The 26198-nt window shown below is 41.0% G+C and overlaps 1 protein-coding gene across 5 annotated transcripts in view; it reads left to right on the forward strand.

Annotated features, from left to right (window-relative positions):
- SEPTIN8 (septin 8) overlaps positions 1-26198 on the forward strand; it is a 67808-nt gene that overhangs the window by 22228 nt on the left and 19382 nt on the right. For 3 of the 5 annotated variants that reach the window (XM_061617044.1, XM_061617048.1, XM_061617047.1), the window contains exons 2-5: positions 10649-10763; positions 14607-14802; positions 17892-18078; positions 24652-24813. In XM_061617044.1, coding sequence (XP_061473028.1) covers positions 10649-10763; positions 14607-14802; positions 17892-18078; positions 24652-24813 — 660 coding nt within the window. Of the gene's footprint in view, positions 1-10529; positions 10549-10648; positions 10764-14606; positions 14803-17891; positions 18079-24651; positions 24814-26198 lie in introns of those variants that run through there. The other 2 variants (XM_061617046.1, XM_061617045.1) reach the window with 2 other exon arrangements.

The raw sequence follows: 26198 nt of genomic DNA on the forward strand, positions 1-26198 counted from the left end.
ACTACAACCTTGGGAGACCAGGGTTGAAATCCCCACACAGCCATGAAGCTCACTGGGTGACCTTGGGCTAGTCACTGCCTCTTAGCCTCAGAAGAAGGCAATACTAAAGCACCTCTGAATACCGCTTACCATGAAAACCCTATTTATAAGGTCGCCATAAGTCGGGATCAACTTGAAGGCAGTTCATTTCATTTTTTCAAATATTAGACAGACACCATCTCTGTTATCTATTTGATGCCTACTGAAGGCCTTCCTCTTTCAACAAGTGTTTTAAGTAGAGACCTTATCTCAGTCTGTGTCTGTTGGAATTGCTTTTTAAGACTTTAAAAAATTTTTTTAAAGAAGATGTTTTGTTTATTTTAATGTCTGTAGTAGTAGTAGTAGTAATAATAATAATAATTTTATATCCCACCCTTCCTCCCAGTAGGAGCCCAGGGCAGCAAACAAAAGCACTAAAAACACTTTAAAACATCATAAAAACAGACTTTAAAATATATTAAAACAAAACATATTTAAAAACATATTAAAACAAAACATATTTAAAAACATATTAAAACAAAACATATTTAAAAACATTAGGGAACAAAAGCTTTAAAACATCTTTTTTAAAAAACAAAAAAGGTTTAAAAACATTAAAAAGCAAATCCTACACAGAAGCAGACTGGGATAAGGTCTCTATTTAAAAGGTTTGTTGAAAGAGGAAGGTCTTCAGTAGGTGTCAAAAAAATAACAGAGATGGCGCCTATCTAATAGTTAAGGGGAGGGAATTCCAAAGGGTAGGTGCCACTGCACTATAGGTCCACTTCCTATATTGTGCAGAGTGGACCTCCTGATAAGATGGTATCTGCAGGAGGCCCTCACCTGCAGGGCGCGGTGATTGACTGAGTATACAAGGGGTAAGACAATCTTTCACGTATCCTAGTCCCAAGCTTTATAGGGTTTTGTACACTCAAACTAGAACCTTGAACTTAGCCTGGTAGCTAATAGATAGCCAGTGTAATTCTTTCAGCAGCAGGGTGACATGTTGGCGATACCCTGCCCTATGTTTTTATGATGTTATATAGTGTTTTATTCTGGGCTCCTACTGAGAGGAAGGGCGGGATATAAAATAAACTTGCTTACTTACAGGTTTGGCTGGGAAAGACTCCTGTCTGAAACCCTGGTGACCAACTGCCAGTCATTGTTGACAGTACTGAGCTACATGGGCATAAGGCAACATCCTATGTGCAGGGAATAAAGCTTTACTAGGTAGCTTGCTTACACTCTCTGGCATACCTTCTTACAATTAAAGACCCACTTGGAGGTCAAAGTGAAGGACACTTAAATGACAGTGATGGCCTTCCTAATTCAGTATAATAGATTTTTATTGGGTGGTGTGTAAAAGGCTGGAGAGAGCACAGTCAACAAACTAATTAGATTGGTATGGTCTTGCTGAGGCAGAAGATCTAAAGTAGTTATTCACTAAAAGGCAAAAAACCTTGCGGTTTAAGAATGTACCTATAGCCAACAGATACTTCTATCAAACTTGAAAAAGCAGGGAAATTGGGCAGCTATAGTGAATGCACCAGGGGAGCAGGAGACCTGACCTCCTCTCTAAGATACTGTACTGCCCTACAAATTGGTCAAAATGCAAACACAATTTGGGTTGGTCTTTCACAGTTCAATCAACTTCCTGTGTAGCTTGGAATAATTTGGTAACATATGCCTCCCACTGTTTTGTGTATCACCATAAAAATTTAGATGGTTGTTAGGGAAGTGTTTATGAGTTTGGGACTATGGGTCTTGTGGCTGTATAATAAAGAAAAGGTCAGTCTGCTGGTTTGTAGATTTTAGCCTTAACAGAGATTCAGACGGGGGCCCCCCTCAAAATTTGGCTTAGTTCCTTGCAGTATATCAAATACTTTTCATTTCCAAGTCTTCCGTGATTAATTCTTCTGCTGCAGTGTTTTGGGTATATTGTATAATTTTTTTTTCTGAACAAGATGTACAAAGTTTGTTTTTGCTATTTATTTGTTACATGTGTATTCCACCTTTCCTCCAAATGGTGCTCAAGGCTAACAATGATTTTTTCCCAAGTATTTTGTTTGTATCCACTGCTTTATACTCTGCTTGTGGGTCTATTATTTTATTTCTCTCTTTCTGTATGTTGGTGTGTGAGATCTTGGCCATGAAATGCAACGAATAAATCACTGGAATCAATAAATAATTCCAATACAATGATAAAATGATAAACCTAATAAAATAAAATTTTTAAAAAATATAAAAAGTCAGGTAAAACATCAATACAGACAACCAATTCTGGTTACGTTTGGCTGACATTACAAGCTTTTCAGCACCAGGTGAAGGCCTTCCACTTTGCCTAGGCATTTTAGTATTTTAGATTAGAGTTTAGATTATTTTTGTTCTGGTTTACTCCCTTTACTCCAAGTCTTGTGTTTTATATTGGTTTATTGGTTTTTAAATTGTATGTATATGTTGGGTGTGAGTTAGTTTTTATTTACACTTTTGTATAGTACCCTGGAAACTTCTAAATGAAAGGCAGTGAACAAATATTTTAAATACTAGGGACAGAACCCTTGCTTGGTCTGCTTGCTAACTTCTGTCATGCCCCCCCAAGTTAACCCTTTAGGGCTTTCCCTTCCCACGCCATGCAAGTTCTAACCTCCCTTTTCACCTCTCCAATCCCATTTCTGAAGCCATTTCTTTTCTATTTTGTAACCCCACTTTGTGTCATTTTCACCTTCACCCACATGTCCGTGCCTTCTCCTCCCCTGCTTTTCTACATCCACCGATTCAACACAGAGCACCCCCTTGGTAGCCTCCTGCTTCTTCCTTCTCCTGTACATTGCAGCTAATAAGAACTGTTGAAGTCAACATCCCATCCTATCTGCCGCCCATTTTGTACCCTCATTTTCACCTTTACCCCATTCCCATGCCATCACCTTCCTCCTTTTTTGCAAACCCCTTTGCATCCCTCTTTTTTGTCTTCACTCCCTTTTAACCCCTTCTCTTCCCTCCTCCAGTCCCCCTTGCACACATATCACCCCTATTTTCATTCCTCCTTATTCCTCCTATTCTGCAGTCCGTGTGTACACATGCACCTGTTTTAAACAATGGGAGATGTTTGAATAGAGTGAGAAGGGGGACACTGAAAGAAAAATGTGTCTTTTTACACAATGGGAGAGGTATGAGTACAGTGAGAAGGGAGCGGCTGTATTGCACTTGTGTTAGCTTCTGTGCTGTAGCCCTCTCTGCTATTTCGACTTAAAACTTAAAAAACAAAAATCCCTCAGCGTTTTTCCCTTCGGTCTCTTCTCAAAGCTCGCTCATTGTTTTAAAACTATCATTCTTTTTCCTCTCAGTGTCCCTCCATACCAGCTTTACTCAAACCTCTCCTGTTGTGTTTTTTCCTTTTCTGTTCTTTCCCTCATTCTTACTGCTTCACCAGGGCAGGAGCGGAGCTCAGTTTTTTTGTTTATTTGTTTTGCAAACTGCATTGAGGTTTTATTACACTCAAGTGGTGTATAAATGTTGTTTGATAAATAAATATTTTTAGAGCATTGCCCAAGTCAAGAAATAGCTTCTGTTTTGTACCTGTAGCTGCTAACACCAAAAAATGACTTGCTCTCCTAGGCAACCTCCTCTGCAGTCCTCATCCTAGGGCTATCCCAAGACCGCATGAAGACAACAATTTAGAGGAAATGCCCCCTAAGCAGCAGAAGGCAGAACTACAGCATGTTGAAATCTCATTTGAATATAGTCTAGAGAAAAATACACATTATGCTCTAATTGTATTGGTACTTCACTCAGCAATGCTAAGATGATTGTGTTATTGCCAGTTACTCAGTGGTGGCTAATGCCCATTGACTCTGGTGGGGTGGAAAGCAGGAACAGTAGGTGGAGCCGGAGCCAACTAATTTTAGGTTTGTCTTCATTCTTCTCCCAGCTGAGTTCAAGGGTAGCACTAAGGAAAAGGATGCAGCTGACAGCCCAGGCCATCTCCTCAACTGGTTATAAGTAAAAAGGCAGGTGTGAGCTGGCAGGGGAGGGCAGACTGAGATTGGTGCAGCAGTCATCTATGCATCTTATTTGGACAATGAAGGTTTGAAGAGATGCATCCTCAGTGCTTACAGTGTGATTTTTATAGATGCTTACTTGATTCCATTTCTGTTGCAAGTCTCCAGTAGGCCAGTTTCTGTTGCAAATTATAAAATAAGCCTTTTTGACATGCAGGGCTGTGGAGTCGGAGTCGTGGAGTCAGAGTCGGAAGCAATTTTGGGTGGAGTCAGAGTCGGAAGAAATGTACTGACTCCGACTTCAAAATAAAATTAATGTTTTAATATTAATATTAATATTAATTTATTAATATTAATACATTAATATACATTTGACATTTATGAAGGAGTCAGAGTTGGAGTCGGACAGTAGGAAAATAGAGGCGTCAGAGTCGAAGTCAGAGTCGAAGGTTTGACATACTGACTCCACAGCCCTGCTGACATGTATAGTACTATGCTAGTGACTTTAAACTACCAAGGTTAGTGCCCCAGTTCACTGAAGTGGCAGTACAGTGGAAGATTGTTCATGGCAGAAAAGAGATTTCAAGCAGTGTTACCCTCATCTATCACCAGATGTGAATAGTCCCTTCAAGTGCAGGTGCTCATCCAGCTGAATAAGTCTATTTTTGCATGTGGATTGCTGGAACCCTTCATTGACACCTGATCATTCAGTTCTTTTTGCTTCAATTGTTGGATCTGAATCTGATGGAAACCCACAGCGGAATGCCCTCCGTTGACAATTTCTTTAGTTTTTATGATATTTTTATGATATTAATTTTTGAGAAATGGACTGTATGATGCAGTCTACTTTTTGGCTGCTACTCAGAAGCAATTGTGAGCACATTAGAAGTGGTGGTGGTGGGGTTTAATGGTTCCCAAGACACACATTATCTTTTCATGTTTCCTTTTTGGATTGTCTTAGGCAAGCCATGTCACAAAACTACGACAGAGCTTTCTTTTAAACTCATAATGCTGATGCTGGCTGTTGCCTAGAAACATGTCTCTGGTCTTTCAGGGCATTCATAGTCTAATCATAGCTCTCTGGCAAAACCTTGTTTACTTCCTTTCCAGTCAGCGGCAACGACACAGCCCTCAAAGGTTTTGGTTTTCTGTTTATGTATCCATTTCATTTATGTTTTAAAGAAAGTGAGCTTGAGGAATGTCTCACCCCTAGGTAATTTTCATTTACAATATGGTTTGTCACTTGAAATGATTTGATGGTATGTAGTTAACATTTTTGATAGGAAAAGCAGGCTTGTAAAAAGTCACGCACCTCTCTTCTTGAGGTGAAGAAGACCAGACCCTAGATGACCAGACGTAAGCTGGGAAAGAGCTGGTTCTTTTCTCCTCACCTCTGGCACAAATGAGTTAAGGGACAAAATAGGGTCTTAGGAAGCTGTCTTGTGCAGAATCAGGCCAGTGGTCCTTCTAGCTCAGTATTGTCTACGCTGACTGGCAGCTGCTCTCCATGGTTTTGGGCAGGGAATCTTTCCCAGCGCTCTCTGGAGATGCCAGGGATTGAACCTGGAAACTTCTGCATACAAAGCAGATGCTGTATAACTGCGCTACATGTTGTCAGCATTTAATATGCATTTCTTAAAAACAGTTCTTTGAATATTTTTTAGCTTTTTTATATCCTGCCCTCCTTCCATTCTGGAGCACAAGGGGGTTAACAACCTATAATGAATAAAAGCATCATAAAACAGCACATCAATTATTATTGCAGAATTACAATAAGGATATAAAATGACAACAGCAATAAATGTCTATAGTCTGTATCAGCATAGTTGCTGGAGGAGAGCAAAGCTGGGACTGTGGCACACAGGAAAGAGAGCTTAATGCTTTTCCTGTATTTGGCAGTCCTGCTAAAAATCTCCTTGCCTCCCCCCTAAACAGAAGCAGCAGCTGAGGTTGACCCTGGAAAGGAAACTTCCAATGGCACCAATAGCAAATGTTGGGTGTGTGGTTTACATCAGGGTGGCTGGGGTAACGATTAGACATTTCCTCCTTGCATAGTATCCTATCCTGCTCCCCTCCACACCCCATCACTGTTCCTGAAATATTTTTTAAAAGTGTCCATTAAATGCTTACATGCATTTAAAGTTTGGTGTTACCATAGGTATGTGGGCCAGGAGGCTGTCTATGCAATCTTTTTTTGACAAGTAACTTTTGTGAACATATTTTTACTGAACCGAAGCATGCTGGCCCTACTTCCAAGCTTTTGCTGAATGTGAGAAAGGGCCTTATGTGTATGAGAATGTGCATGCAGAGAGCTCCTCTGTATAAAGTGATGATTGGCCCAGGATCCCCCTCTCATGTTGTTATGCACAAAGAGATGCCTCTCATGCTCATCGAGCACCTGTCTTGTGGAGGTCTTGGTCACCAGGTGCAGCACTGCTCCCCATCCCCAACTGTGTGAATGATGTTCACTTGAATGTGAGCCTTGAAGAGAATTGTCCTGTTTCTAAGTTCATTCTGTAGATTGAAAAAAGTGAGGTCTGAAAAGAATTAAAACTTTGGTAAACTGAGGAACACACACATTTTTGGCCTTCATCCCAATGTTTCATCTTAAATCAGAGTTTCCTGAACCTGATAACTTCAACTTACCTGTGGTGCAGCTATAGGTGGTGATTGCTTAGGTTTTGTGAGGTTGATGATTTGTTTAGTCCAGGGTGGCTAACCATATGTTGGACTTCATCTCTCAGGCACTATGGCCAGTGGTCAGGGATGATGGGAGTTGGAGTCCAACAATATCTAGAAGGCCACAGGTTAGCCACCTCTGGTTTAGGTCCTATCTTCACTGTACACTTAAAGCAGTATCATTCTACTTTAAACAGTCATGGCTTCCCCCAAAGAATCCTGGAAACTGCAGTTTGTTAACAGTGCTGAGAGTTCTGGAGACTCCTATTCCCCTCGCAGAGCTCTCTTTTCTTTGACCGACCTTTTCTGGCAGATTATGGGATGGGACCATCAGTGACTGAAATTTATTTATTTTAATTAGTATCCTGCCTTTCCTCCCAAGGAGCTCAGGGCTATGAAATTAAATTTATGAATAACTGAATGTGACTGTTTATTATGTGTTGATATAACTGTTTTTAACTGTTGAGTATTATAAATATTATATTATGTAAATGCGTTGTTTATTATGCTGTAAACCACCCTGTGGCCTTTGAGTGAAGGGCAGTATATAAAATCAATAAATCCAAAACACCTTAAGTCAATAAATAAAATTCAGTTTACGTATGGCTTCGGAATGGCCTGGTTCCCATGACACCATTAAGCCAAACTATAGCTTAGGGAAATCATGTGACAGTGCTGGCTCCTACAGAGGAACTTCCAGTTGCTTGGCTCTCCCCTACCCTTTTTACTGCTGCACCGTGCTAGGCTGAGCCCTAGCTACAGTCCTAGTTGGCAAGTCCCAGTTTGGGTGGCACGCTAATCTATACCATAGTTTGGCATACTGTGTCAAGCGAACAAGGAATCTCAAAGCAATTTACAGGGACAGCAGCGTACAAAAGATTCAGTTTTGACTGTAATAGCTTCAGTTTCCCCTGGCAAGCACAATAGGTGTTGATGAGTTTTTAAAATGACGGTGGTAAGAGTGGAATAAACTATTGTGGTCTGATTATTTTCCTATCTGGCAGTCCTGTGTGGAGACTCTTTGTGCTGCTCTTCATTTGTGGGAAGGGGGGGAGAGCACAAATGTCTGTCGATATGCTCAGTAAAAAATGATGAGATCATTTCAAAGAGAGCTTGAATAGCAGAGTTCTGTCATAACCAAGAAAGCTGTTTTTGGTGTTTCCTTTCTTTTCTTTTAAAAATAAGGGAGTGTGTGTTTAGTCTTTTGAAAGAGGACATTGAAAATGCTTGAGTTGCTCTTAAGTTGAACAAATTCATCTTTTGTTTAGTAATCTTGGAGAGAAGTCTCAAGGTTTCAAGTCCTCCAGTGGAATAAATTTTAAAATTGGCAGCCAACGAAGGTTTTCATAAACACTTAGCTTCTGTAGACTGCTCTGCCTGGTGGAACATCAAGACAGAATTTATGCAGGTGGGAACTGAGAAACTTGATCCAGAAGCATAGATATTTGTGCATTTCCTACTCTCACTTAAGCCTGCCATATTTGATAGATGCATTTATATGGGTTATTAGAATTGCCATTTCTCCTCTCCCCCACCCCCACAGCTTGATTCATGTGCCTTTAGCAGCAGCATGAGAAACATATATATATAATAGTTAAATCCTTTCTCAGCAAGAGATTCAGTGACTGGAGTGGGGAAAGCCTTACCTATTGAACATTTTACATGATGGTTAGTAGCCCAGATGTCCTGCTAGAAAAAAGAAGGCACTTTTCAAGTTTTAAAAAAGTGTGATCCCATCAATGATGTTTGGATAGACAACTTTTAAAATAATAGATGAGGGCAGTTCCTCTTCTTCCAAATACTTTGTAAGTAACTTTAGATTTCAGGTGGGAGTTGTAGTACAACAGCATCTGGAAGGCCACAGGCTAGCCACCCCATGTTTAATGTGACAAGTAACTGCTGGGTTGATTCAGAGGACAGATGCTCAAATATGTACAACTGGAACCACCAATGTGGTGCCTGTGGCCACCCTTCTAATGTAATTGTATGTGAAGATATATTTCAGGGGTGGGAACTGAGGGCCTCATTCTGGGCAACTTTCTAGGAGCCACATGGCAGTGGTGTGTGGGGCCAAAGGCAAAAGTGGGTGGAGCATTGCATGTAAGCTTTATCTTTCTACACTAGGTTAGTTTCTACATACACTCACTCCTCTCTCTGTGTTCCATCAGGCAAGCAAGAGGCATTATCGCGATTCAAGGGCACATTCCAGCCGGGCAAAAATACTCAAGCAGGATTTGGAGCAAGGGGAGAGAGAGAGTGACATGGGGAGAGTCCCATGGGCCACCTAGAGAGGCCTGGAGAGCCACATTTGGCCCCTAGGCCTGAGATTTCCCACCCTGATTTACTTGGTGGTGTTGAACAGCTGGGAACCATGGGGTCTCAGAAATACAGTTTTGGGCATTAGCAGGACATAGCAGTCTGTGGGCTAGAGCAAGCTGTTGGGAGTATGTGGGAGACTTGACCCCCTAATCATAACAGCCATCGTGCCACTTCCTTTTTGTGTAATGCTTTTGACCTTGTTGCATGCCATTACATATAGGGCTTCAGAGAAAAGATAGTTGGACCCCAAAAAATCTTCCCAGAAAAGGCCATGAAAGCAGAGCTCGTGTCACCTCTTGCAAGTGCTTAAAGCCCATGCTATCTTATTAGAGTTGATGTATTTCTCTGTATAGCAATAGCAGGGGGAGAGTGAGCCAACAGTAGCAAAATATAATGTATGAAAAGAGGTTTGTTGGCTGTACCAGTTGCTTCTTTTTTTATACCTCAATGAAAGCCCTTCTCCCCATTGGTCAAATTATTGGGGTACATTTGTACACCCATGGCATATCACTCATTACTACAGAGAGAATGTTTGGCATGAAGTTCTACTCAGCAAAATCTTATTTGGGGGCAAATGGCTCAGCAGCTGATTGTGACTTGAAGTTAGGAGGGCATTTTCGTGTGTGTGTTTAACACATACTGCGCGCACATACATGAGATCAGTTTCACTTGAGACTGTGAATGCATGTGTGTCCTTCCCTTTCAGAACATGGCTTGATTCTCTTGCTTGATCCAACTGGAGGTGGCAGTATTTAGCTGGAACCTTTCTGCTATGTACCTGGTGCAGTGTGCTCTGTGGACCATCCTGGCTTTAGTACTAGTTGATGTGTGATCCCTTCCAATTCCATGATTTTGTACATGACTGGTCTAATATTTATTTTATATGACTTCTCACCCACCCTTCACCGTAATGTCCCAGGGTGGGTTGTAACAATATAATAAGCTTCCAGTGAAGGTTGCCCAGCCTAACTGTCTACTGAGGTGAAAAGAAACAAATGGAAGTTCCTAGAGATGAAGGTAGAGCAAGATGCTGCTGTAGCAAGAAAAGCTGGTGTAGTTACAGATGGCTAGGCGAGCTGGCTCACTGTTGTAATGTGCGCCCCCCACCTTCACTCCCTTCAAGAGTGTGATTGAACAAAGCTGCTTATGGCAGATTCAAAGGAAACGGATCAAGGAAGCTCCCCTTGCCTAACATGATTCAGATGAAGGAGACTAGAAAATGAAAGGATTGGAAGTGATCAATAAAACATGTGAATTTGTCTGTCTCCCCCCCCCCCCCGCATAATGAAAGCCACTGGATCCAATTGTGTTTTGGTTTTCCTTTTGATACAACTTCATGGTTTAGGTCTCCTGTCTCTTTAAGATGATTCCTTGTTAAGATCAGGAAGAGTTTCTCTCTCCCCCCTTCTGATGCTTGACTATAATTACCAGTATGTCTGGAATGTGGCATATAAAAACATAATAAACCTCTGCGTAGGCAGCTGTAGGATTGCTTCTGTGACAAGGGAGTCTGCTCTGCTTCAAGGAAAATATGGTAGTGTGTTTATTACTTTTATATTTTCACCCCAGTCTCTGGTTTCTGCTAACTACCTTTCAGAAACCCCCTGCTAAATAACAGCATTGTCTTTTAACAGAATGAGGAGAAACGGCATCTTTCTTTGGGGGGCCATGTTGGATTTGACAGCCTTCCTGATCAGCTTGTCAGCAAATCTGTGGCACAAGGCTTCAGCTTCAACATCCTCTGTGTGGGTGAGTAGAGCGTTTACTGCAAAGGCAAAGCTCTTGAACATAACACAAAGAAACCAGCTTACTACAACCAGGGGAGAACATATGCTTTGTAGGCACCCAAGGTCCCAGCTTCGATCCCTGGCATCTCCAGTTTAAAAGGGGTGCATAATGTGAAAGATCTCTGCCTAAGACCTTGTATTGTCTACTCTGGCAGTAGCTCTGCAAGGCTAAGTGAAGAAGTAATGTGACCTGGTATAAGGCAGCTTCCTGTGTTCTGTGTTTTCAAATCACAGGCTTCTACCATGGCTGATGTGCAATAGTTAAAGCTCCCAAATATGGGATGTGATGTGCTGTTGAGGCAGGGCTAAAACTACTTCTAGAATTTCAACCTCATTCACCCTTTTTCTGAGGCTGAAAAAAAAGCAAACCAATTTGAAGCACACATCTGAGTGATGTCACCCAACTTGCTTTGTGGGACCTTAATTTAGCTATGTAACTCCATGTGATTATTTTTTTTAACTTGAACTCATAGAGAGCATGACATTACAACAGAGATAATCTGTATCCTATGGCTAATCTTAACTGTGCTTTATTAAAACAAGCCATCTTCATAAACAAATGTTTAAAGTTAGCTTGTTTTAGTGAACCATAGTTAGGACTCAGCACAGTTTCTCTAGGTTCAGATATATCGCTAAACTGCAGTTAGTTAAGAATGAATTCAAAAACTTGTGTTCTCCTCACAGCCCCACTAGAAGGGAGCAGGGAGCACACCTGCATAACAATAAACCATGGTGTATTATTACATCTGCAGCCATTATGTTGGAAATTTCCCCCCTTCTTAATATTGTGATAACATCATGCCTGGTGCTTCCCCATTCCACATCAGTGGTTGCCAGTTGGGCCAAGATTGCTGAAAGCTAGAATGACATCACAGCATAACAACTTCGCAACATGGGTAAGTTGTCTAACCTTTATGGAGGAGGAACAACAACGTGACAAAGGGCTGCAGTTTTTAAGCGGCAGCCTCATGTCAGGAACATAGGAAGATGTTTTATACCAAGTCAGTCTACATATCCATTTTGGCCAGTATTGTGTTCTGAGGCAGAGACCTTTCTCTTCATCTGCTACCAGAACCTTTTTATCATACTGGAGATTATAGGGATTGAACCTGGCACCTTCTGCCTGCAATCCATCTTCTGTACCACTGGCCTATGGTTCCTCCTCAGTTACGTTGAGCATAATGTCTAGTTATGTCCCAAGTTACATACTTTTATCTTACCCTAATTGGGACCAAAGAAAGTTGGAAGAAGTGAAATGTCAGAAAATGTATCTCCTAGCAGGAAATTAGTATGTTGACACCACATCTTCCAAAATTACATCTTCAGAAATGTCAGCTAACACAAGCTACTTTCCGTGTGGTAGCCTCTTTCATAAAATTATTCTATCTCTTAGATGTCACAATGAGGTGCACCTGAACATTATGCGCACACATACCCCATAGGTTGAGTGTGTGTGAGAGGGAGGGAAGGTCATGTGGAATGCTTTTCAGATCTTCATTTTTTTATGACTATATACTACTTGTGGAGCAAGTAGAGTCCTTAGTTTGCTTACCGTTACTACATAACTAAGTTTCACGTGATTCTGATGAAGGCTATGACTTGTACATTGCTTTGACAACTCTGAAAAAAGTCATTTGAAAAAGCTGGATTTTCAGTTCCCTTCTAATGGCAAGTCCTGATTCTACATGATTCAGTCATTTGTTAAGATAAAACTCGGTGAATACAGGATTGTGTAGTTTACCCTTTTTTTTTACTGTGGCTTGGAATCTTTCACATGAGCAAAGGACCTGTATGTGGTTCCTCAAAGTACTAGCTTGCTTACGTGCCTTCTCCTCCATATTTCGATAAATTCATATCCTATCTTTTATGACTTTCACAGGGAACATTACAGTTAAGGTGGTTAGATTATAATCAGGTTGGAATAATTTCCTGCTGGCAATGTTAATTTATGCATTTGATATTTTTTTAAAAAGATATATATATGCATATGATTTTTGCTTTATCGATAGGGGGAACAGGGTCTAGCTTCTGTCTCCAGAGGGTGAACTGCAGAAAGTGATTTTTCAAGGCCAAATTCTTTCAGTTTTGAAGATTTAGCTGAAACAAAAATTCCACAAATGCCTTAAGAACATAAGAAGAGCCTGCTGGATCAGGCCAGTGGCCCATCTAGTCCAGCATCCTGTTCTCACAGTGGCCAACCAGGTGCCTGGGGAAAACCCGCAAGCAGGACCCGAGTGCAAGAACACTCTCCCCTCCTGAGGCTTCTGGCAACTGGTTTTCAGAAGCATGCTGCCTCTGACTAGGGTGGCAGAGCACAGCCATCATGGCTAGTAGCCATTGATAGCCCTGTCCTCCATGAATTTGTCAATCTAACAAGTACTGGAAAATAATTATGGCCTTTGTTTAGCAAAATAGTTCAGGAAAGGATTTAATATACTCCAGGTCTCTCTTGAGAGCTATAGCTATATACAAAAACGTCTATGTAGTTCAGTGACCTTATTGATCAATTACTTGTTTATATGACTCCTTCTCCTTGCATTTCACACCACACCTTTCTTTTTGTTGTTTAACCAGATAAGCATAGTTCCTCTTCTGTACTAGAACAAATTGTGAGCCAATGATGGTAATTGTGGTGGGAGCTATTGAAATAGAGAGATGGAACCAGGAGTATTATTATTGTTGTTGTTGTTATTATTAATAATAATAATAATAATATTGGAACAACCAATAGTTTTAAAATGATTCAAGCTTCCAAGACCTGCTTTTCTGAGCCTGTAACAGAATGGTACTTGAATGTGTTCCTAATAAAAAGAAGAGTATGACCTCTTGATTTTAGTGACCCAAAGAAATTTGTATCTCTTCTTCTGTCCTCCATTCAACACAGATGAATGTAACCAAATAAATATGGTGGGCAGTCATTCTGACAGGAAGACCAGGCATATAGTTGGTCATCCAGCATGTTGGGTGAAGAGGAGAGATTAAGGTTTAAAGGCAATAAATCAAAAGAAATGTGTGAAGACTTTCTGCAGCTTGGAATGTCAGCTTTCAAAGGCCAGCTTTCAAAGCTTTTTGTTAACTCATGTTTCAAAATATACCCCACGTTTCGTTGCCTCTTTGACACAAGAGCTCCGCTATTTCACAAGACTGGGTAGCTGCCAGCCACAGCCAGGAGCAAATAGTCCCTGATTCACTTCCCATTTGCTCTGCCAACTCTGCCTGCAACACATCCTTGCATCATAAAGCGTCAGTCCAAGGCTTTCTGGTGCTCTGCCATCTATAAAATATTCGGACTAGATTGAATATTACACTATTGTACACTAATTCCTGATCTCTCAAGGGGAGTTTGTCCATAATTAGAATATTGAACATTTCCTACAGAGAAAGATCTTGTTGACATTGTAAAAACCTTTGCCTTATTGGTCTTCACATCTTGCTGTTCTTTTCAGCTCTAGAAAAGCAACTGTAGCCAATGGCTGCTTAAAAGTGCAGAGGACTAAACGTCAGAAACAGAGGTGTTTATAGGAAGGATACTGCCTCATGCTATTAATACTGCCTTTTGCTGTTAAAACAAAGGAAGTGGGGGAGAGAGAGGATACACCATCTGCATTTAGATAGAGATTGAGGAGTTGCACTTACTGAAGGTTTGGTTTTTTCATTAGAAGATAGAAAAGTCAAAAGCTTATTTACTTCTAACCCCTAGGGGCTATGCCACAACTCTCTGGAATCCATTTATTTTGAAATCCCGCAAGATCTCCAGTAGAAAAATAACAACAATGCCCCCTTTTTCCCTTCTGAAATTTCTTAGGTGAAACTGGCATTGGGAAATCAACATTGATGAACACTCTCTTCAATACGACATTTGAGACTGAAGAAGCCAGTCACTATGAACACACAGTTCGCTTACGGCCACGGACTTATGACCTGCAGGAAAGCAATGTCCACCTGAAGTTGACCATTGTGGATGCTGTGGGATTTGGGGATCAGATAAATAAAGATGAAAGGCAAGTCACTTTCCGATTTGGTGCAAAAAAAGCCTGCAGTGCTTTGACATGTAAAGCAATATAATTCTTCTTGGAAATACACTGACTTCACTTGAGTGCCCATGCATGCTATTATCAGGTGCTTAGGACAGCCTTCGCCAACCTGGAACCCTTCAGGAGTTTGGGACTGCATCTCCCATCGGCCCCAGCCAACACAGCCATTTTGGACTATAGCTGCCATCACTGGTTGGGGCTGATTGAAGTTGTAGTCCAAATATCTAGAGAGTGCTCTGTTAGCAAAGGCCGCCTTAAGATATCAAAATTTAATGCCTTTTCCCTTATGCATTGGGCTTAGTAGAGCACTAAAGAATTAATGTTGGCCCTGAACCTCTGGCTTCTGGATGTGCTGGCTGCATTCATTCCTGATTACTTGACTGAGTGTAATGCAAATTGCTGGATTATGTGTAACTTGAAGTTTGAGGTGCTGCTCCTCCTCTCCATAAACTGCTTCCATCTGTCCTCATTCTCTTCCTCCTATCTTCCTAACACATTTGCCCCAGATAATTTGCGGCTGCTGTCCTTCCTCCAGGATGAAGGAAAGGAAGCTTGGGAGGAAAGAATCCTGGGTGGCAAATAGGACTGAGCATCAAGAGGAGAGACCTATTGCCTTCCTATCATATTTGTGGGCTTCTCAGAGCATCTGGCTGTCCACTGTGGGAAACGGGATGCTAAACTAGATGGACCTTTTCACCTGCTCCAACAGGGCGATTCTTCTGTTCTTATGAGGATGATAAACAATCGATGTTTCCTCTTTGCCTTCAAGACTCTTTTGCTCGGAATGTAGCCTCCTACCCTCTTCCCCAAGCAGCCAAGGGCAGTTGATGTCTGAGTCCAATGATGCAGCACCAGAGGGAGCCTGCAGATTAAGACGGCAAGAAGAAGCATTCATGGCTCATAGGAAGGGGGCTCAAATTCTATCATTCCTGCCCCCCCCGGCTTTCCCATTCCTTGGGGAATTTTGATATGCTCACTCATTCCAGTCTGCATTAAGTGCGTATTACTAGTGACTCTGCCTTACTGATGCAGAGGTTAGGGACAAGTTTGCTTGTACTAAGCAGGCTTAACTACATCATCATGATGTAGTTGAATCCAAAATGCCTGTTTAAATTATAAAATTAGATGATGAATCCAAAATGCCTGTTTAGATTATAAAGTATGTTAAATACATAACATTGAAATAGTTCATTTGCATATTATTAATTCAAATGCATCACGTCAAGCATTGGCTGAGTGCCTCTCCTTGATCCTAGGTTAAAAAATAATTGCATAAGTGTCAAAACAACAAAAACAGCCATGGGAGCCTTAAGCCCACCAGACTGCAATCTCCTGTAAATCTCTGTGTGTGTAATATTACTAATTGTACAGAGATTATCAGTCTACTATAGGAGAGCAATATTGGAGGTGAAGAAGAGAAACAGGATGTGGTGAAAACAAATATCAAAATATATAGTTGTAAAATCTATTAATTCTGTTTTATTTCAGCTTCTGACTAAAATGGATTGCTTCATTGTCAGCAATCATTCCTTCATCCCCATTGTCACATGTGCCTTTGACTCCTTTGTCTTGAAAAGCAGATCTGTTTATGGGATTAGTTAACTTTATGATGGCTTGTGACAGGACATCACTGATGCAAACGCAAAAATCATGACTGCTTAAGATAATACCAAATAATTACAGACAGCCGTATCTGTATTTAAAAAAAAATTAAATAGTAATGGTAGAATAATATCTTGTAGCGAACTAAAATGTCAGGAAGGGGTGAGGAACACAAGAGGAGCCCTGCTGGATCACACCAAAGGTCCACCTAGTCCAGAATTCTGTTGTCAGAGTGGCCATCAGATGCCTATGCAAGCTCTTACATTCCTCAGTACTCTTTCTCATGTTGGATGTTAAGTAAAAAGAAAAGGGGTGTGTGAGTGCTTATATCCAATGAAGTCCATGTATGAGCAGAACAGAGTTTTGCTTGTGTGCCAAGACTTACCCTTCCTCTCTTCCCATCTGCAGTCCCCCCCATTTTCCCCAAATATCTGTTCTAGAGGAGTGGGGGACCAGAGCAGATTTTGAGGGAGCATAGCAGCTCATGGTGAAGATAGGAAGGGGAAGTCCTATTGTGTGAGCAGAAGTCAGTTCTTGTGACATTAGATTCAACCCAGTGGTTTTTGGTATGATGGGGGGTAAAAACTTGATTTATGTATTATGAAGTGCTGACTTGGACTTTTCCCCCCTAATATGCTTTGGAACACCTTTTTCTTCTCCCACATTTTTTTAATCCCCAGAAATCTTTTTTTCAGGCTTGCTTAAAACTTTGTGACACTTTTGTTGACCCGGATAAAGATCAGTTCTCTCTTTGGCCAAAACCAAAAGTCTAATTCTTGGGGGAGCTGAGATTCCATCCTATATAGCTTTTATTAAGGCTATCTTTGGTCCTGAGAATAATTAGTGGCAAAAAAGGTTTTCCACCAACCCCTCAAATATATATATTTTGTTGTAGATTAATATAAACATGTATTTATTAGCTATGTTTGTATCCTGCTCTTCACCCAGGAAGGTTGGAGCAGCATTTTAGTCTTACACCAATTTTGTAAGGTAGGCTCACACTAGGAGACAGTGACAAACCCAAAGCAACTCTGTGAACTTCATAAATGAGTCATCATTGGATGTGTGTTTGAAACATGAACAGTTTGAGCATCCTCAGTTATAACTTAAGAGAGTAGTGAGCAGCTCTAGTTTCAAGTTATTTCTTCTACTTTATATTAATGTTACCCAGTTCAGCCCATCGATGTGACACACATCTGAAAAGCACTTTTGACATTAGTTCCATTTTCACAGCTTGTGTGCACCACCTTCTGTCTCATTTTAGCTTTGTCTCATGAGGTAACTAGTTGTCGTTTTTTAACGTCTCCTGTATTGAATGCTGATCCAAGGTTGGCAGATGGTGAAGACAGGGCCATTCCTCTTACAGAGGCATCGGCTCTAAAAACATCCCTGAAAGCATCCAGTCATTCTTTGTGAACTGTGGCATTCAGGTTGCTAATGGAATTTGTTTTTAGTTACAGGCCGATAGTAGATTACATTGACACGCAGTTTGAAAACTACTTGCAAGAAGAGCTCAAAATTCGGCGTTCCCTCTTTAATTATCATGATACAAGAATTCATGTCTGCCTTTATTTCATCACTCCAACTGGTCACTCGCTGAAGTCATTGGATCTGGTAGCCATGAAAAAGCTGGATAGTAAGGTATGTACTTTAGTGCACACTTTCTACAAGCATTGGCTTTCAATTAAGCATGTGTCAAATGTTAGCATTGGGTTGTAGTGAGTGCTAATCCTACTCAGAGTAGACCCACTGAAGTAGTGAACTTCAGTGGATTAGTCATGTTAGTCATGTCCATTAACTTCAGCGGTCTCCTCTGAGTAGGAGTCACATTGGATATAGCCCGATTTAGGTAGCACCTTCAACTATGTTTGGATACCAGAGAACTCAGACAAAAACCTTGTAGAGTACTAAATCCTCTCACTCCCATTAACTGTATAAATGTTTCTTTTTTCCCTCCACCCCAAGGGGGTTAAAGATTATCTGTTCTCAGTAGCTGCCTCAGACTTTACCATTTCCCACTTCACTACAATCATGCTTTGGTATTATTAAATTTGTTATTTATTATTTATTATTATTTTTATTTATGCGATTTATTTATCGCCCATCTGGCTGGAGACCCAGCCACTCTGAGCGATGTACAAAGTAAAGGTATATAAACATCACAACATCAAAAAACAAGCAATAAAACTAAAACAACCAGGTAAAAGCTACTACAGTAAGGTTCAAAAAGGTTGATTTTTATAAAATGTCCTCCTTAGGGCAATCCAGAGTTGGTGCATGCATCTTCAGTGCTTCCAGTGCTGAGATATAAATGGGTTAGGGAAATGGGTTAGGTTGAAGAAATCCTGTCCGCTCGTGGAGTTTAGTCATCACAGCTCTGCTTAAAGTATGATAGTCCTGACTGTTGTGTGTGGAACACAATTTAACCATCTTCTTATCTTAACACAGTAAGTCAGTTTCTGTAAGCTGCAGCTGTTCTGATGCAGTAGTCACTGGGATTGCTCTGTTGTGGATTGCACAACATTGCTCTGTTGAATGCAATCAGGCACCAACCATTTGTGGCTGTGGCAGTAGTCAAATGCAAGCCATCTTAGCAATGAAGTTAATTGTTTCCATACAGCATGAAAACAGTGACCCAGCCCTCCTCCTAGCTGGTAGCTGACCACTTGATATGCTGTGTGGTGTTCAAAGAGAAAAAGCAAGTCTTCTGAAGTGCATGCTGTGAGGAGAGCTCACAGGAGAGCAAAGGTCATTGACACCAAACAAAATAAAAGCTCATATTTTGAATGTGTGGCCTTTTTAACTTTAAGAAACATTTTAAAACAGGTGACCCACTTTACTAAATAACTGGAACATACATTCTGCTGGAGAACAGAAATGTGTTTCTCCTGCCATCTATAGATTCACTGACTTTATGAACTTGAACCCTGGGCTGGATATATTGAGCTTTGCCCATTACCTTTGTGTGGGGCGGTTTGGGCACTATACTGTTTTATCCCTGCCCCCTCCTTCTGAGATTGGCAGAAGCCATAATTCTGTATGTATATATAGTTGATCATCTGAGATATATTTGAACACTACGCACATTTGATCAACTGATCACTATGCACATATGGTTATAATGCTCATGTATGCATATATAATAGAAAAAGTAAGGAGAGAATCATTCCCAAGTAAACGTGCTTAGGGTCTGGTTGTTCACTCCAGTTTGACCATCCTTTGCATATGAAGTATATGACTTTGAGATATGAAGCCAGGGGCTGATAGTAAGAAAAGTGACTAACTAGGATTATGTGCTTCCATTGAAGAACTTTGTCAGTTTTTTGCCCTATTCCATTACAGCCCAGCTGAAGCTCTTTAAACAGTGGCATGAATAATAATATAGTAAACATATCTTTCTGACAGCCACAAAGTTATCCTCAGAATATTTTCAGAATGAGATGCAACAATAAAGAAAATATAAGGGTTCAGTGGCCATTGGGATAGCAGAGAAGTAAGGATTCAGTGGCAGTCAGTATAATATGAATCTGTGAACATATTCTGGGTTTGTGGGTTAGGGAGGAAATAATGCTGTCAGTTTCCAGCTCACTGTTGGTAACTTTCTGATAATTCCTTCTGAGTGGAATGTGGATTGGATACTCTGTGGGCTTGAGATCAAGCATCTGCTTAGCAAAGATATATTTTGGTAGGCATCTGAACTGTTATGCATTGACTGGGGGGGTGGGCAGCTGTTCAACAACTCTGCAGGGTCAGCACAATGATGTCAGGCACTGGGGTGAACTGTCTGGGTTTCCTACTATATTAATGCGTCTTGTTCTTCAGAATGACTCCAGGCTTTTCCAGGGTGAAGCATCTTTCTCCACAGTTTGCTGTTCCACCATGCATTTGTGTGCAGCTGAAGTCTTAACCATCCCAGCTGTTGTCTACTGTATCTAATTACTTCCAGACAGCCAAAAATCATCTTCCAAGCTGAATTCTTACATAAAATAATAGATGAGTGGGATTGCAGTTAAAATAAGGGAGGCAGGCTGGGATTGCACCATGTCTAGCCATTCACATCCCCCCTGAAAAAGAGTTAAAAGGAACTAGCCCTGTCTCATTTACCACTTTATCTTAACTCAGCTTACATTTGGGCACAGTAAAGTACAGCTTGTTTTGGAAAACCACCAGACTCTAAAAGGGCTTTTGTGGCTCACATATGTTTTATTGCATTGACTTTAATATCTGATATGCTGATACTGCACATCTTTGATCTAGTTCCATGATTGTTCTTTCCTTGTGATGGCTTCAGTTGATAGTTCAGAAGAGAGATTCTGGCTCCACTTCCAGCTCTTCAACTGGGATTGGAAGCAAAGGTCAAGAAGATCAAGGGACTACAAGTGGATACAACTTTGAGAGGACTGCCTGATTACCTGTTGGGAAATTTGAGAGTTCCCAAGATAGTGAAAAGTTGTCCAGCTTGCTCTTTACTTCACAATATAGTGTTGAAAAATGGTGGCTGGGCTTCAAATTGCTGAGTAGGCTTGTACAATGTGGCATTTTTGGCTCTTTTCGTTTCAATGGCTGACCCTTGAGATGTATCACAAACTGCTATTGCAACTCTGCTTGCTGTTCCAAACTTTTCCAGTTTGCCATGCAGGCATGAGGCAATGGGGAAGTCGCTGTCTGAGGAAAAATAAGCCCAAAGCCTGATGAAACTAGTTTCATGGTTCTCTGAATCCTGGGAAGCACTGACAACTGTGTCTCCTTGATGACCCTGCCTGGGCCATGTATAGCAAAAGAGATTCCTGTTTTAGCTTTCATACAGTAAGCCATGCACCCACCAATTAAATGCAAATAGAATTTTCTGGGAACTTTCTGTCGCAAATACCCCCTTCTTAGGAAAGGTGACTGAGAGGGTTGTGGTGCAGCAATTGCAAGTACCCTTGGATGAAACAGATTCCAGTCTGGGTTCAGGCCTGATTATGGAACTGAATTGGCTTTGGTTGCCCTGATGGATGACCTTTATTGGGAGAAGGACAGGTGGAGTGCGACCCTGTTACTCTTTCTTGATCTCTTGGCGGCTTTTGATACCATTGACCATGGTATCCTTCTAGGCTGACTTGGTGAGATGGGTGTTGGAGGCACTGTTTTCTCCAAAGTCGTTTTCAGAGAATAGCATTGGGTGATTGTCTTTCGGCCCCCTGGCAGTTGTGCTGTGGGGTGCCGTAGGGTACTTGTCCTCCATGCTGTTTAACATCTTTATGAAGCCCTTGGGAACGGTCATCAGGAGATTTTAGGGTGAGGTGTCAGCAGTACACTGATGATACCCAGCTCTATTTCTCTGTAACATCTGAATCGGGAGAGGCTGTGCAAGCCCTGGACCGCTGCGTGGGCTCGGTGGTGGGTTGGATGAAGGCCAATAAACTGAGTCTGAATCCTAGTAAGACGAAGACACTGTGGGTTGGTGGTTCCACAGTTGGATAATTGCTCAGTTGCCTGCTCTGGATGTGGTTGTACTACCTCTGAAAGAGCAGGTCTGTAGTCTGGGGGTGCTCCTGGATCCATCTTCTTTGTTAGAAGCCCAGGTGACCTCAGTGGCTAGGAGTGCCTTTTACCAGCATCGGCTGGTAAAACAGCTGTGACCTTTTCTGGACCGAGATATCCTAACCACTGTTATCCATGCACTGATAACCTCCAGGCTGGATTACTGTAATGCACTCTATGTGGGGCTACCTTTGAGGTTGGTCTGGAAGTTGCAGCTGGTGCAAAATGCAGTGGCAAGACTGCTCATTGAGGCAGTATATTGCCAACATGTCACCCTGCTGCTGAAAGAATTGCACTGGCTATCTGTTATCTACCAGGCTAAGTTCAAGGTTTTAGTTTTGGTGTACAAAGCCCTATACAGCTTGGGACCAGGATACCTGAAATACCGTCTTATCCCTTATATACCCAGTCGATCACTGCAGATACCATCTTATCAGGAGGTCCATTCTGCACAACATGGGAAACGGACCTTTAGTGTAGTGGCACCTACACTTTGGAATTCCCTCCCCTTAAATATTAGACAAGCACCATCTCTGTTATCTTTTTGGTACCTGCTGAAGACCTTCCTCTTTCAACTAGCACTTTGTTTGCCGCCCTGGGCTCCTGCTGGGAGGAAGTGCAGGATACAAATTAAATAATAAATAAATAAAAACTAGCCTTTTAAGTTGAGACCTTATCCATCTGTATCTGTGTTGGAATTGCTTTTTAATGTTTTTAAACTTTTTTTAAAAAAGATGTTTTTAAAGCTTTTAAAAAAATGTTTTTAAAGATTTTTTAAAATATATTTTAAAGTTTGTTTTTATGATGTTTTAAAGTGTTTTTAGTGCATTTGTTTGCCACCCTAGGCTCCTACTGGGAGGAGGAGCAGGGTATAAATCAAGTAATAATTAAATAAAAATAAGATAGACAAGAGAGTGCATTGTAGCCAAGGATGGTTAAATGTTCAAAGCCTGGGTGGCAACACTTCCAAACTCAACTGTTTGATGTGACAGACTAGCATTCACAGTGCTAAGGAACATTTTCCTCTTGGGTCTGGTGTTCCAGGCAGCCTGCTTTGTTTTCATACTTGGGGTGTTAATTATCGCACCTACCTAGGAGTGAGGAAGGACTGTTTTCTTTTTCTGCTACTACTACTAAGCTGAGCTGGTGAACTTGGGAATGTTTATCTTTCCATGTAGCAAAAAGTAGCATCACTAACTTGCTTGAACCACTTGGGTATATTTTTATGAAAAATGCCCCATGCTGGAGGTGGTATTAAAAGGAATATCCACAGGTGGTGTCCACAGGAATGTTCTACTACGAAGTACCCTGCCAAAGAACTGATCTAGAGATGACTCTCTGGGACGTCTTCCTGCCTTCCAACTCTTAGATATGAGGGACACTTGAAAGTATCCACACTGTACACTAGACATTCCACCAAGAGCGTAATGACTACCCAAATGGGGACCTCAGGAACCTCCTTTAAAATAAATGATAAATCAGAAACCTTTTTTCTTTTCTCCCAGACTCAATGAAGGGTCTGTTATTTGCTATAATCAAATAACCATTAGAAATATGCAATGTAGCATCAGGCTGGATAAAATCAGTACCTTGTTTGTCCTTGGATTAGAAGGATGTTTCTATAAGAGGAGAGAGTTTTTAACTCGCCTGTTTTGCTTATAGAATTTGTTCTGCACCTGAAGCACTTCTGCAGATGTGCCAGTGATAGCAAGTAAATGTTAAGAGGCACACAAAGGGTGTTTGCCTGTCTGCTGGCTCTTCACATTTCCCAGCCACTTGCTTAAATCTACTACAAGACATGCATGTGTTGTCCCTTTTCCTTCCATCACGTGGTTTGAGCACTGATAAAAGCTATAGTTTATCAAGTCAGTTCAGATGTCATGCATCCAGTGGAGGTTTTTTTTCCCACCTGCGAAGAAGCCCAGGAATGAAATGACCTTTTAAAAAACAGTATTTGCAAATCTGAACAGAAGTACAAAATTCAAGTTTCCCTTTTATTAAATTTGAGGGATTGTGACTGGATTGTGAAGAATGTGAGCCTTATATTGATCATGTCCATCTTTCAACCAAACGCCCTCTTGTGTTCTCCTTTGGGGATAAAACTAGGCAGCAGATCCACAGGGAGAATATCTTACTGGGGTTCTTGTTAAAAGATGCAGTCCTGTTACCACTTCACTTACACTGCCCACAAGTATTATTAGTGTACAATAGAATCTAAATTACACTGTTATCGTATATCGACTAGTTAGTGTTTTATTATCTAAAAATATATATGCCATGATTTACTCTGTCATATGATATGAGTGTTAAATTAATCAATCTATTTATTTCAAGTTCAGCGTGCTTAACATCTTCAGTTGTTCTAGTCAAAATGTTAGTATTTCCAAGGGAGCATTCTTATTAAGGTGTATGTTACAGTAACATACATACTGGCTCCAATTTATTTCATAGAACCGTGCCAAATTCACGTTTTAACCATATATTAAGGTATCCAAAGCCCTTTTTACTTAGCGTATGAACAAGGACAGTCAATCTCTATCCATTTACAGGTTAACTCAATTCTGACTGCACTCCTAACTGGCTTTAATTGAATTTTGCAGCCAGTACTTGATTGACTGCAGTGCAATTAATAACAGGCCTCCAAAACTCAGTTTTTAATCATATGCATTGGTTTTCTTTCTTGTGCAGGTGAACATTATCCCTATAATTGCCAAAGCTGACACCATTTCCAAGAGCGAGTTACACAAGTTTAAGATTAAGATAATGAGTGAATTAGTTAGTAATGGAGTTCAGATCTATCAATTCCCCACAGATGATGATGCTGTAGCCGAGATTAACTCTGTGATGAATGTGAGTAATGTACTTTCTATTCCAAATGTATTTATTTTTATATTTATAGCAGTGTCATTTCAAACGTAAAGGTTCTGTGAGTAGATTCGGTTCATGGTGGTGCTTTATTGCCATTCCTCCCATTTCTCAATGGAGTGCTTATTTTTGTATAAGGAAGCAGGTGGAATCCTGTTGGGCAGGCTCTCCAACATACGATCCTCATGTACAATAAATCCCCATGGGTGTTATCAGAATTGTTTAGTACTTTCTCAAGATTCAGGACAGACAAAAGAAAGTACTTCTTCATGCAGCACATGGTTAAACTATGGAATTCACTCCCATAAGAGGCAGTGATGGCCACCAACTTGGATGGCTTTAAAAGAGAATTAGACAAGATTCATGGAGGATAAGCTATTGATGGCTACTAGCCGTTGTTGTTGTTATTAACCCACCCTTCACCCAAAAGCCCCAGGGTGGGTTGGAAATTTTAAAATACTGCATAGGATGGCTGTGCTCTGCCCCCACTGTTGGGGGCAGTGTGCTTCCAAATACCAGTTGCTGGAAACTACAGGAGGGGAGAGTGCTCTAGTACTCAAGTCCTGCTTGCAGGCTTCCCATAAGCATCTAGCTGGCCACTGTGAGAACTGGATGCTGCGCTAGATGTGCCGTTGGCCTGACCCAGCAGGCTCTTCTTACGTTCAACAAGTAGAAAGTTGAAACTTGGTTCATAGAGTCCTACACAATCCAGTTACCAGGACAGGACACTGTTTGAAATGCTCTTTGGTTAAACTTGCAATATTAGCTACATAGCTGACCTCACTGGACAGACAGCAGGCCAAGCCACACATTTGATAGAGTGTAGAGATACAGAGCTTCCCCCTTCACAGTCTTCAATAAAGTTTGGAATAGGGGGTGAATTTGCAGCGCCAATGCGAAACATACTGTGTTCACATGCGACAGGATGGACTGCACAAATTGCCTGTTCCCAGGCTTGAATAAGCTGCAGATTGTGGAAGCTGAGGGAGTGAAAATATCAAACATTTGCAGTGCTTTTTGAATGTTTCACATTACACTGTATCAGTATAAGGACCCAGTCAAGTGGACTAGTATTATTATTGTTATATCTCAGAGAAGGGAGGGATTGGGGGGAGCTATCACATAGATGCAGTGATTTGCTCTTGGCCATTTAAGGTGGTGAGATTTCTTTGTAATTTTTTTTATTTACAATATAATTTTATTGAGATGAGTTTGCTCCAACCACATAATATCCACCTGAGCAATAAACAGAAACAGTCAAGTGGGATATTGGGAATGAGGAGTGTACAGTCTACCGAAAAGCAGTCTTGCTGGCAAAACCTATGTGTTTAGAAATTTTCTGTATGACTATATGAAATTTTCAGTTCTTG

Source organism: Rhineura floridana, chromosome 3, assembly GCF_030035675.1.
Source record: "Rhineura floridana isolate rRhiFlo1 chromosome 3, rRhiFlo1.hap2, whole genome shotgun sequence".
Taxonomy (NCBI): domain Eukaryota; kingdom Metazoa; phylum Chordata; class Lepidosauria; order Squamata; family Rhineuridae; genus Rhineura; species Rhineura floridana.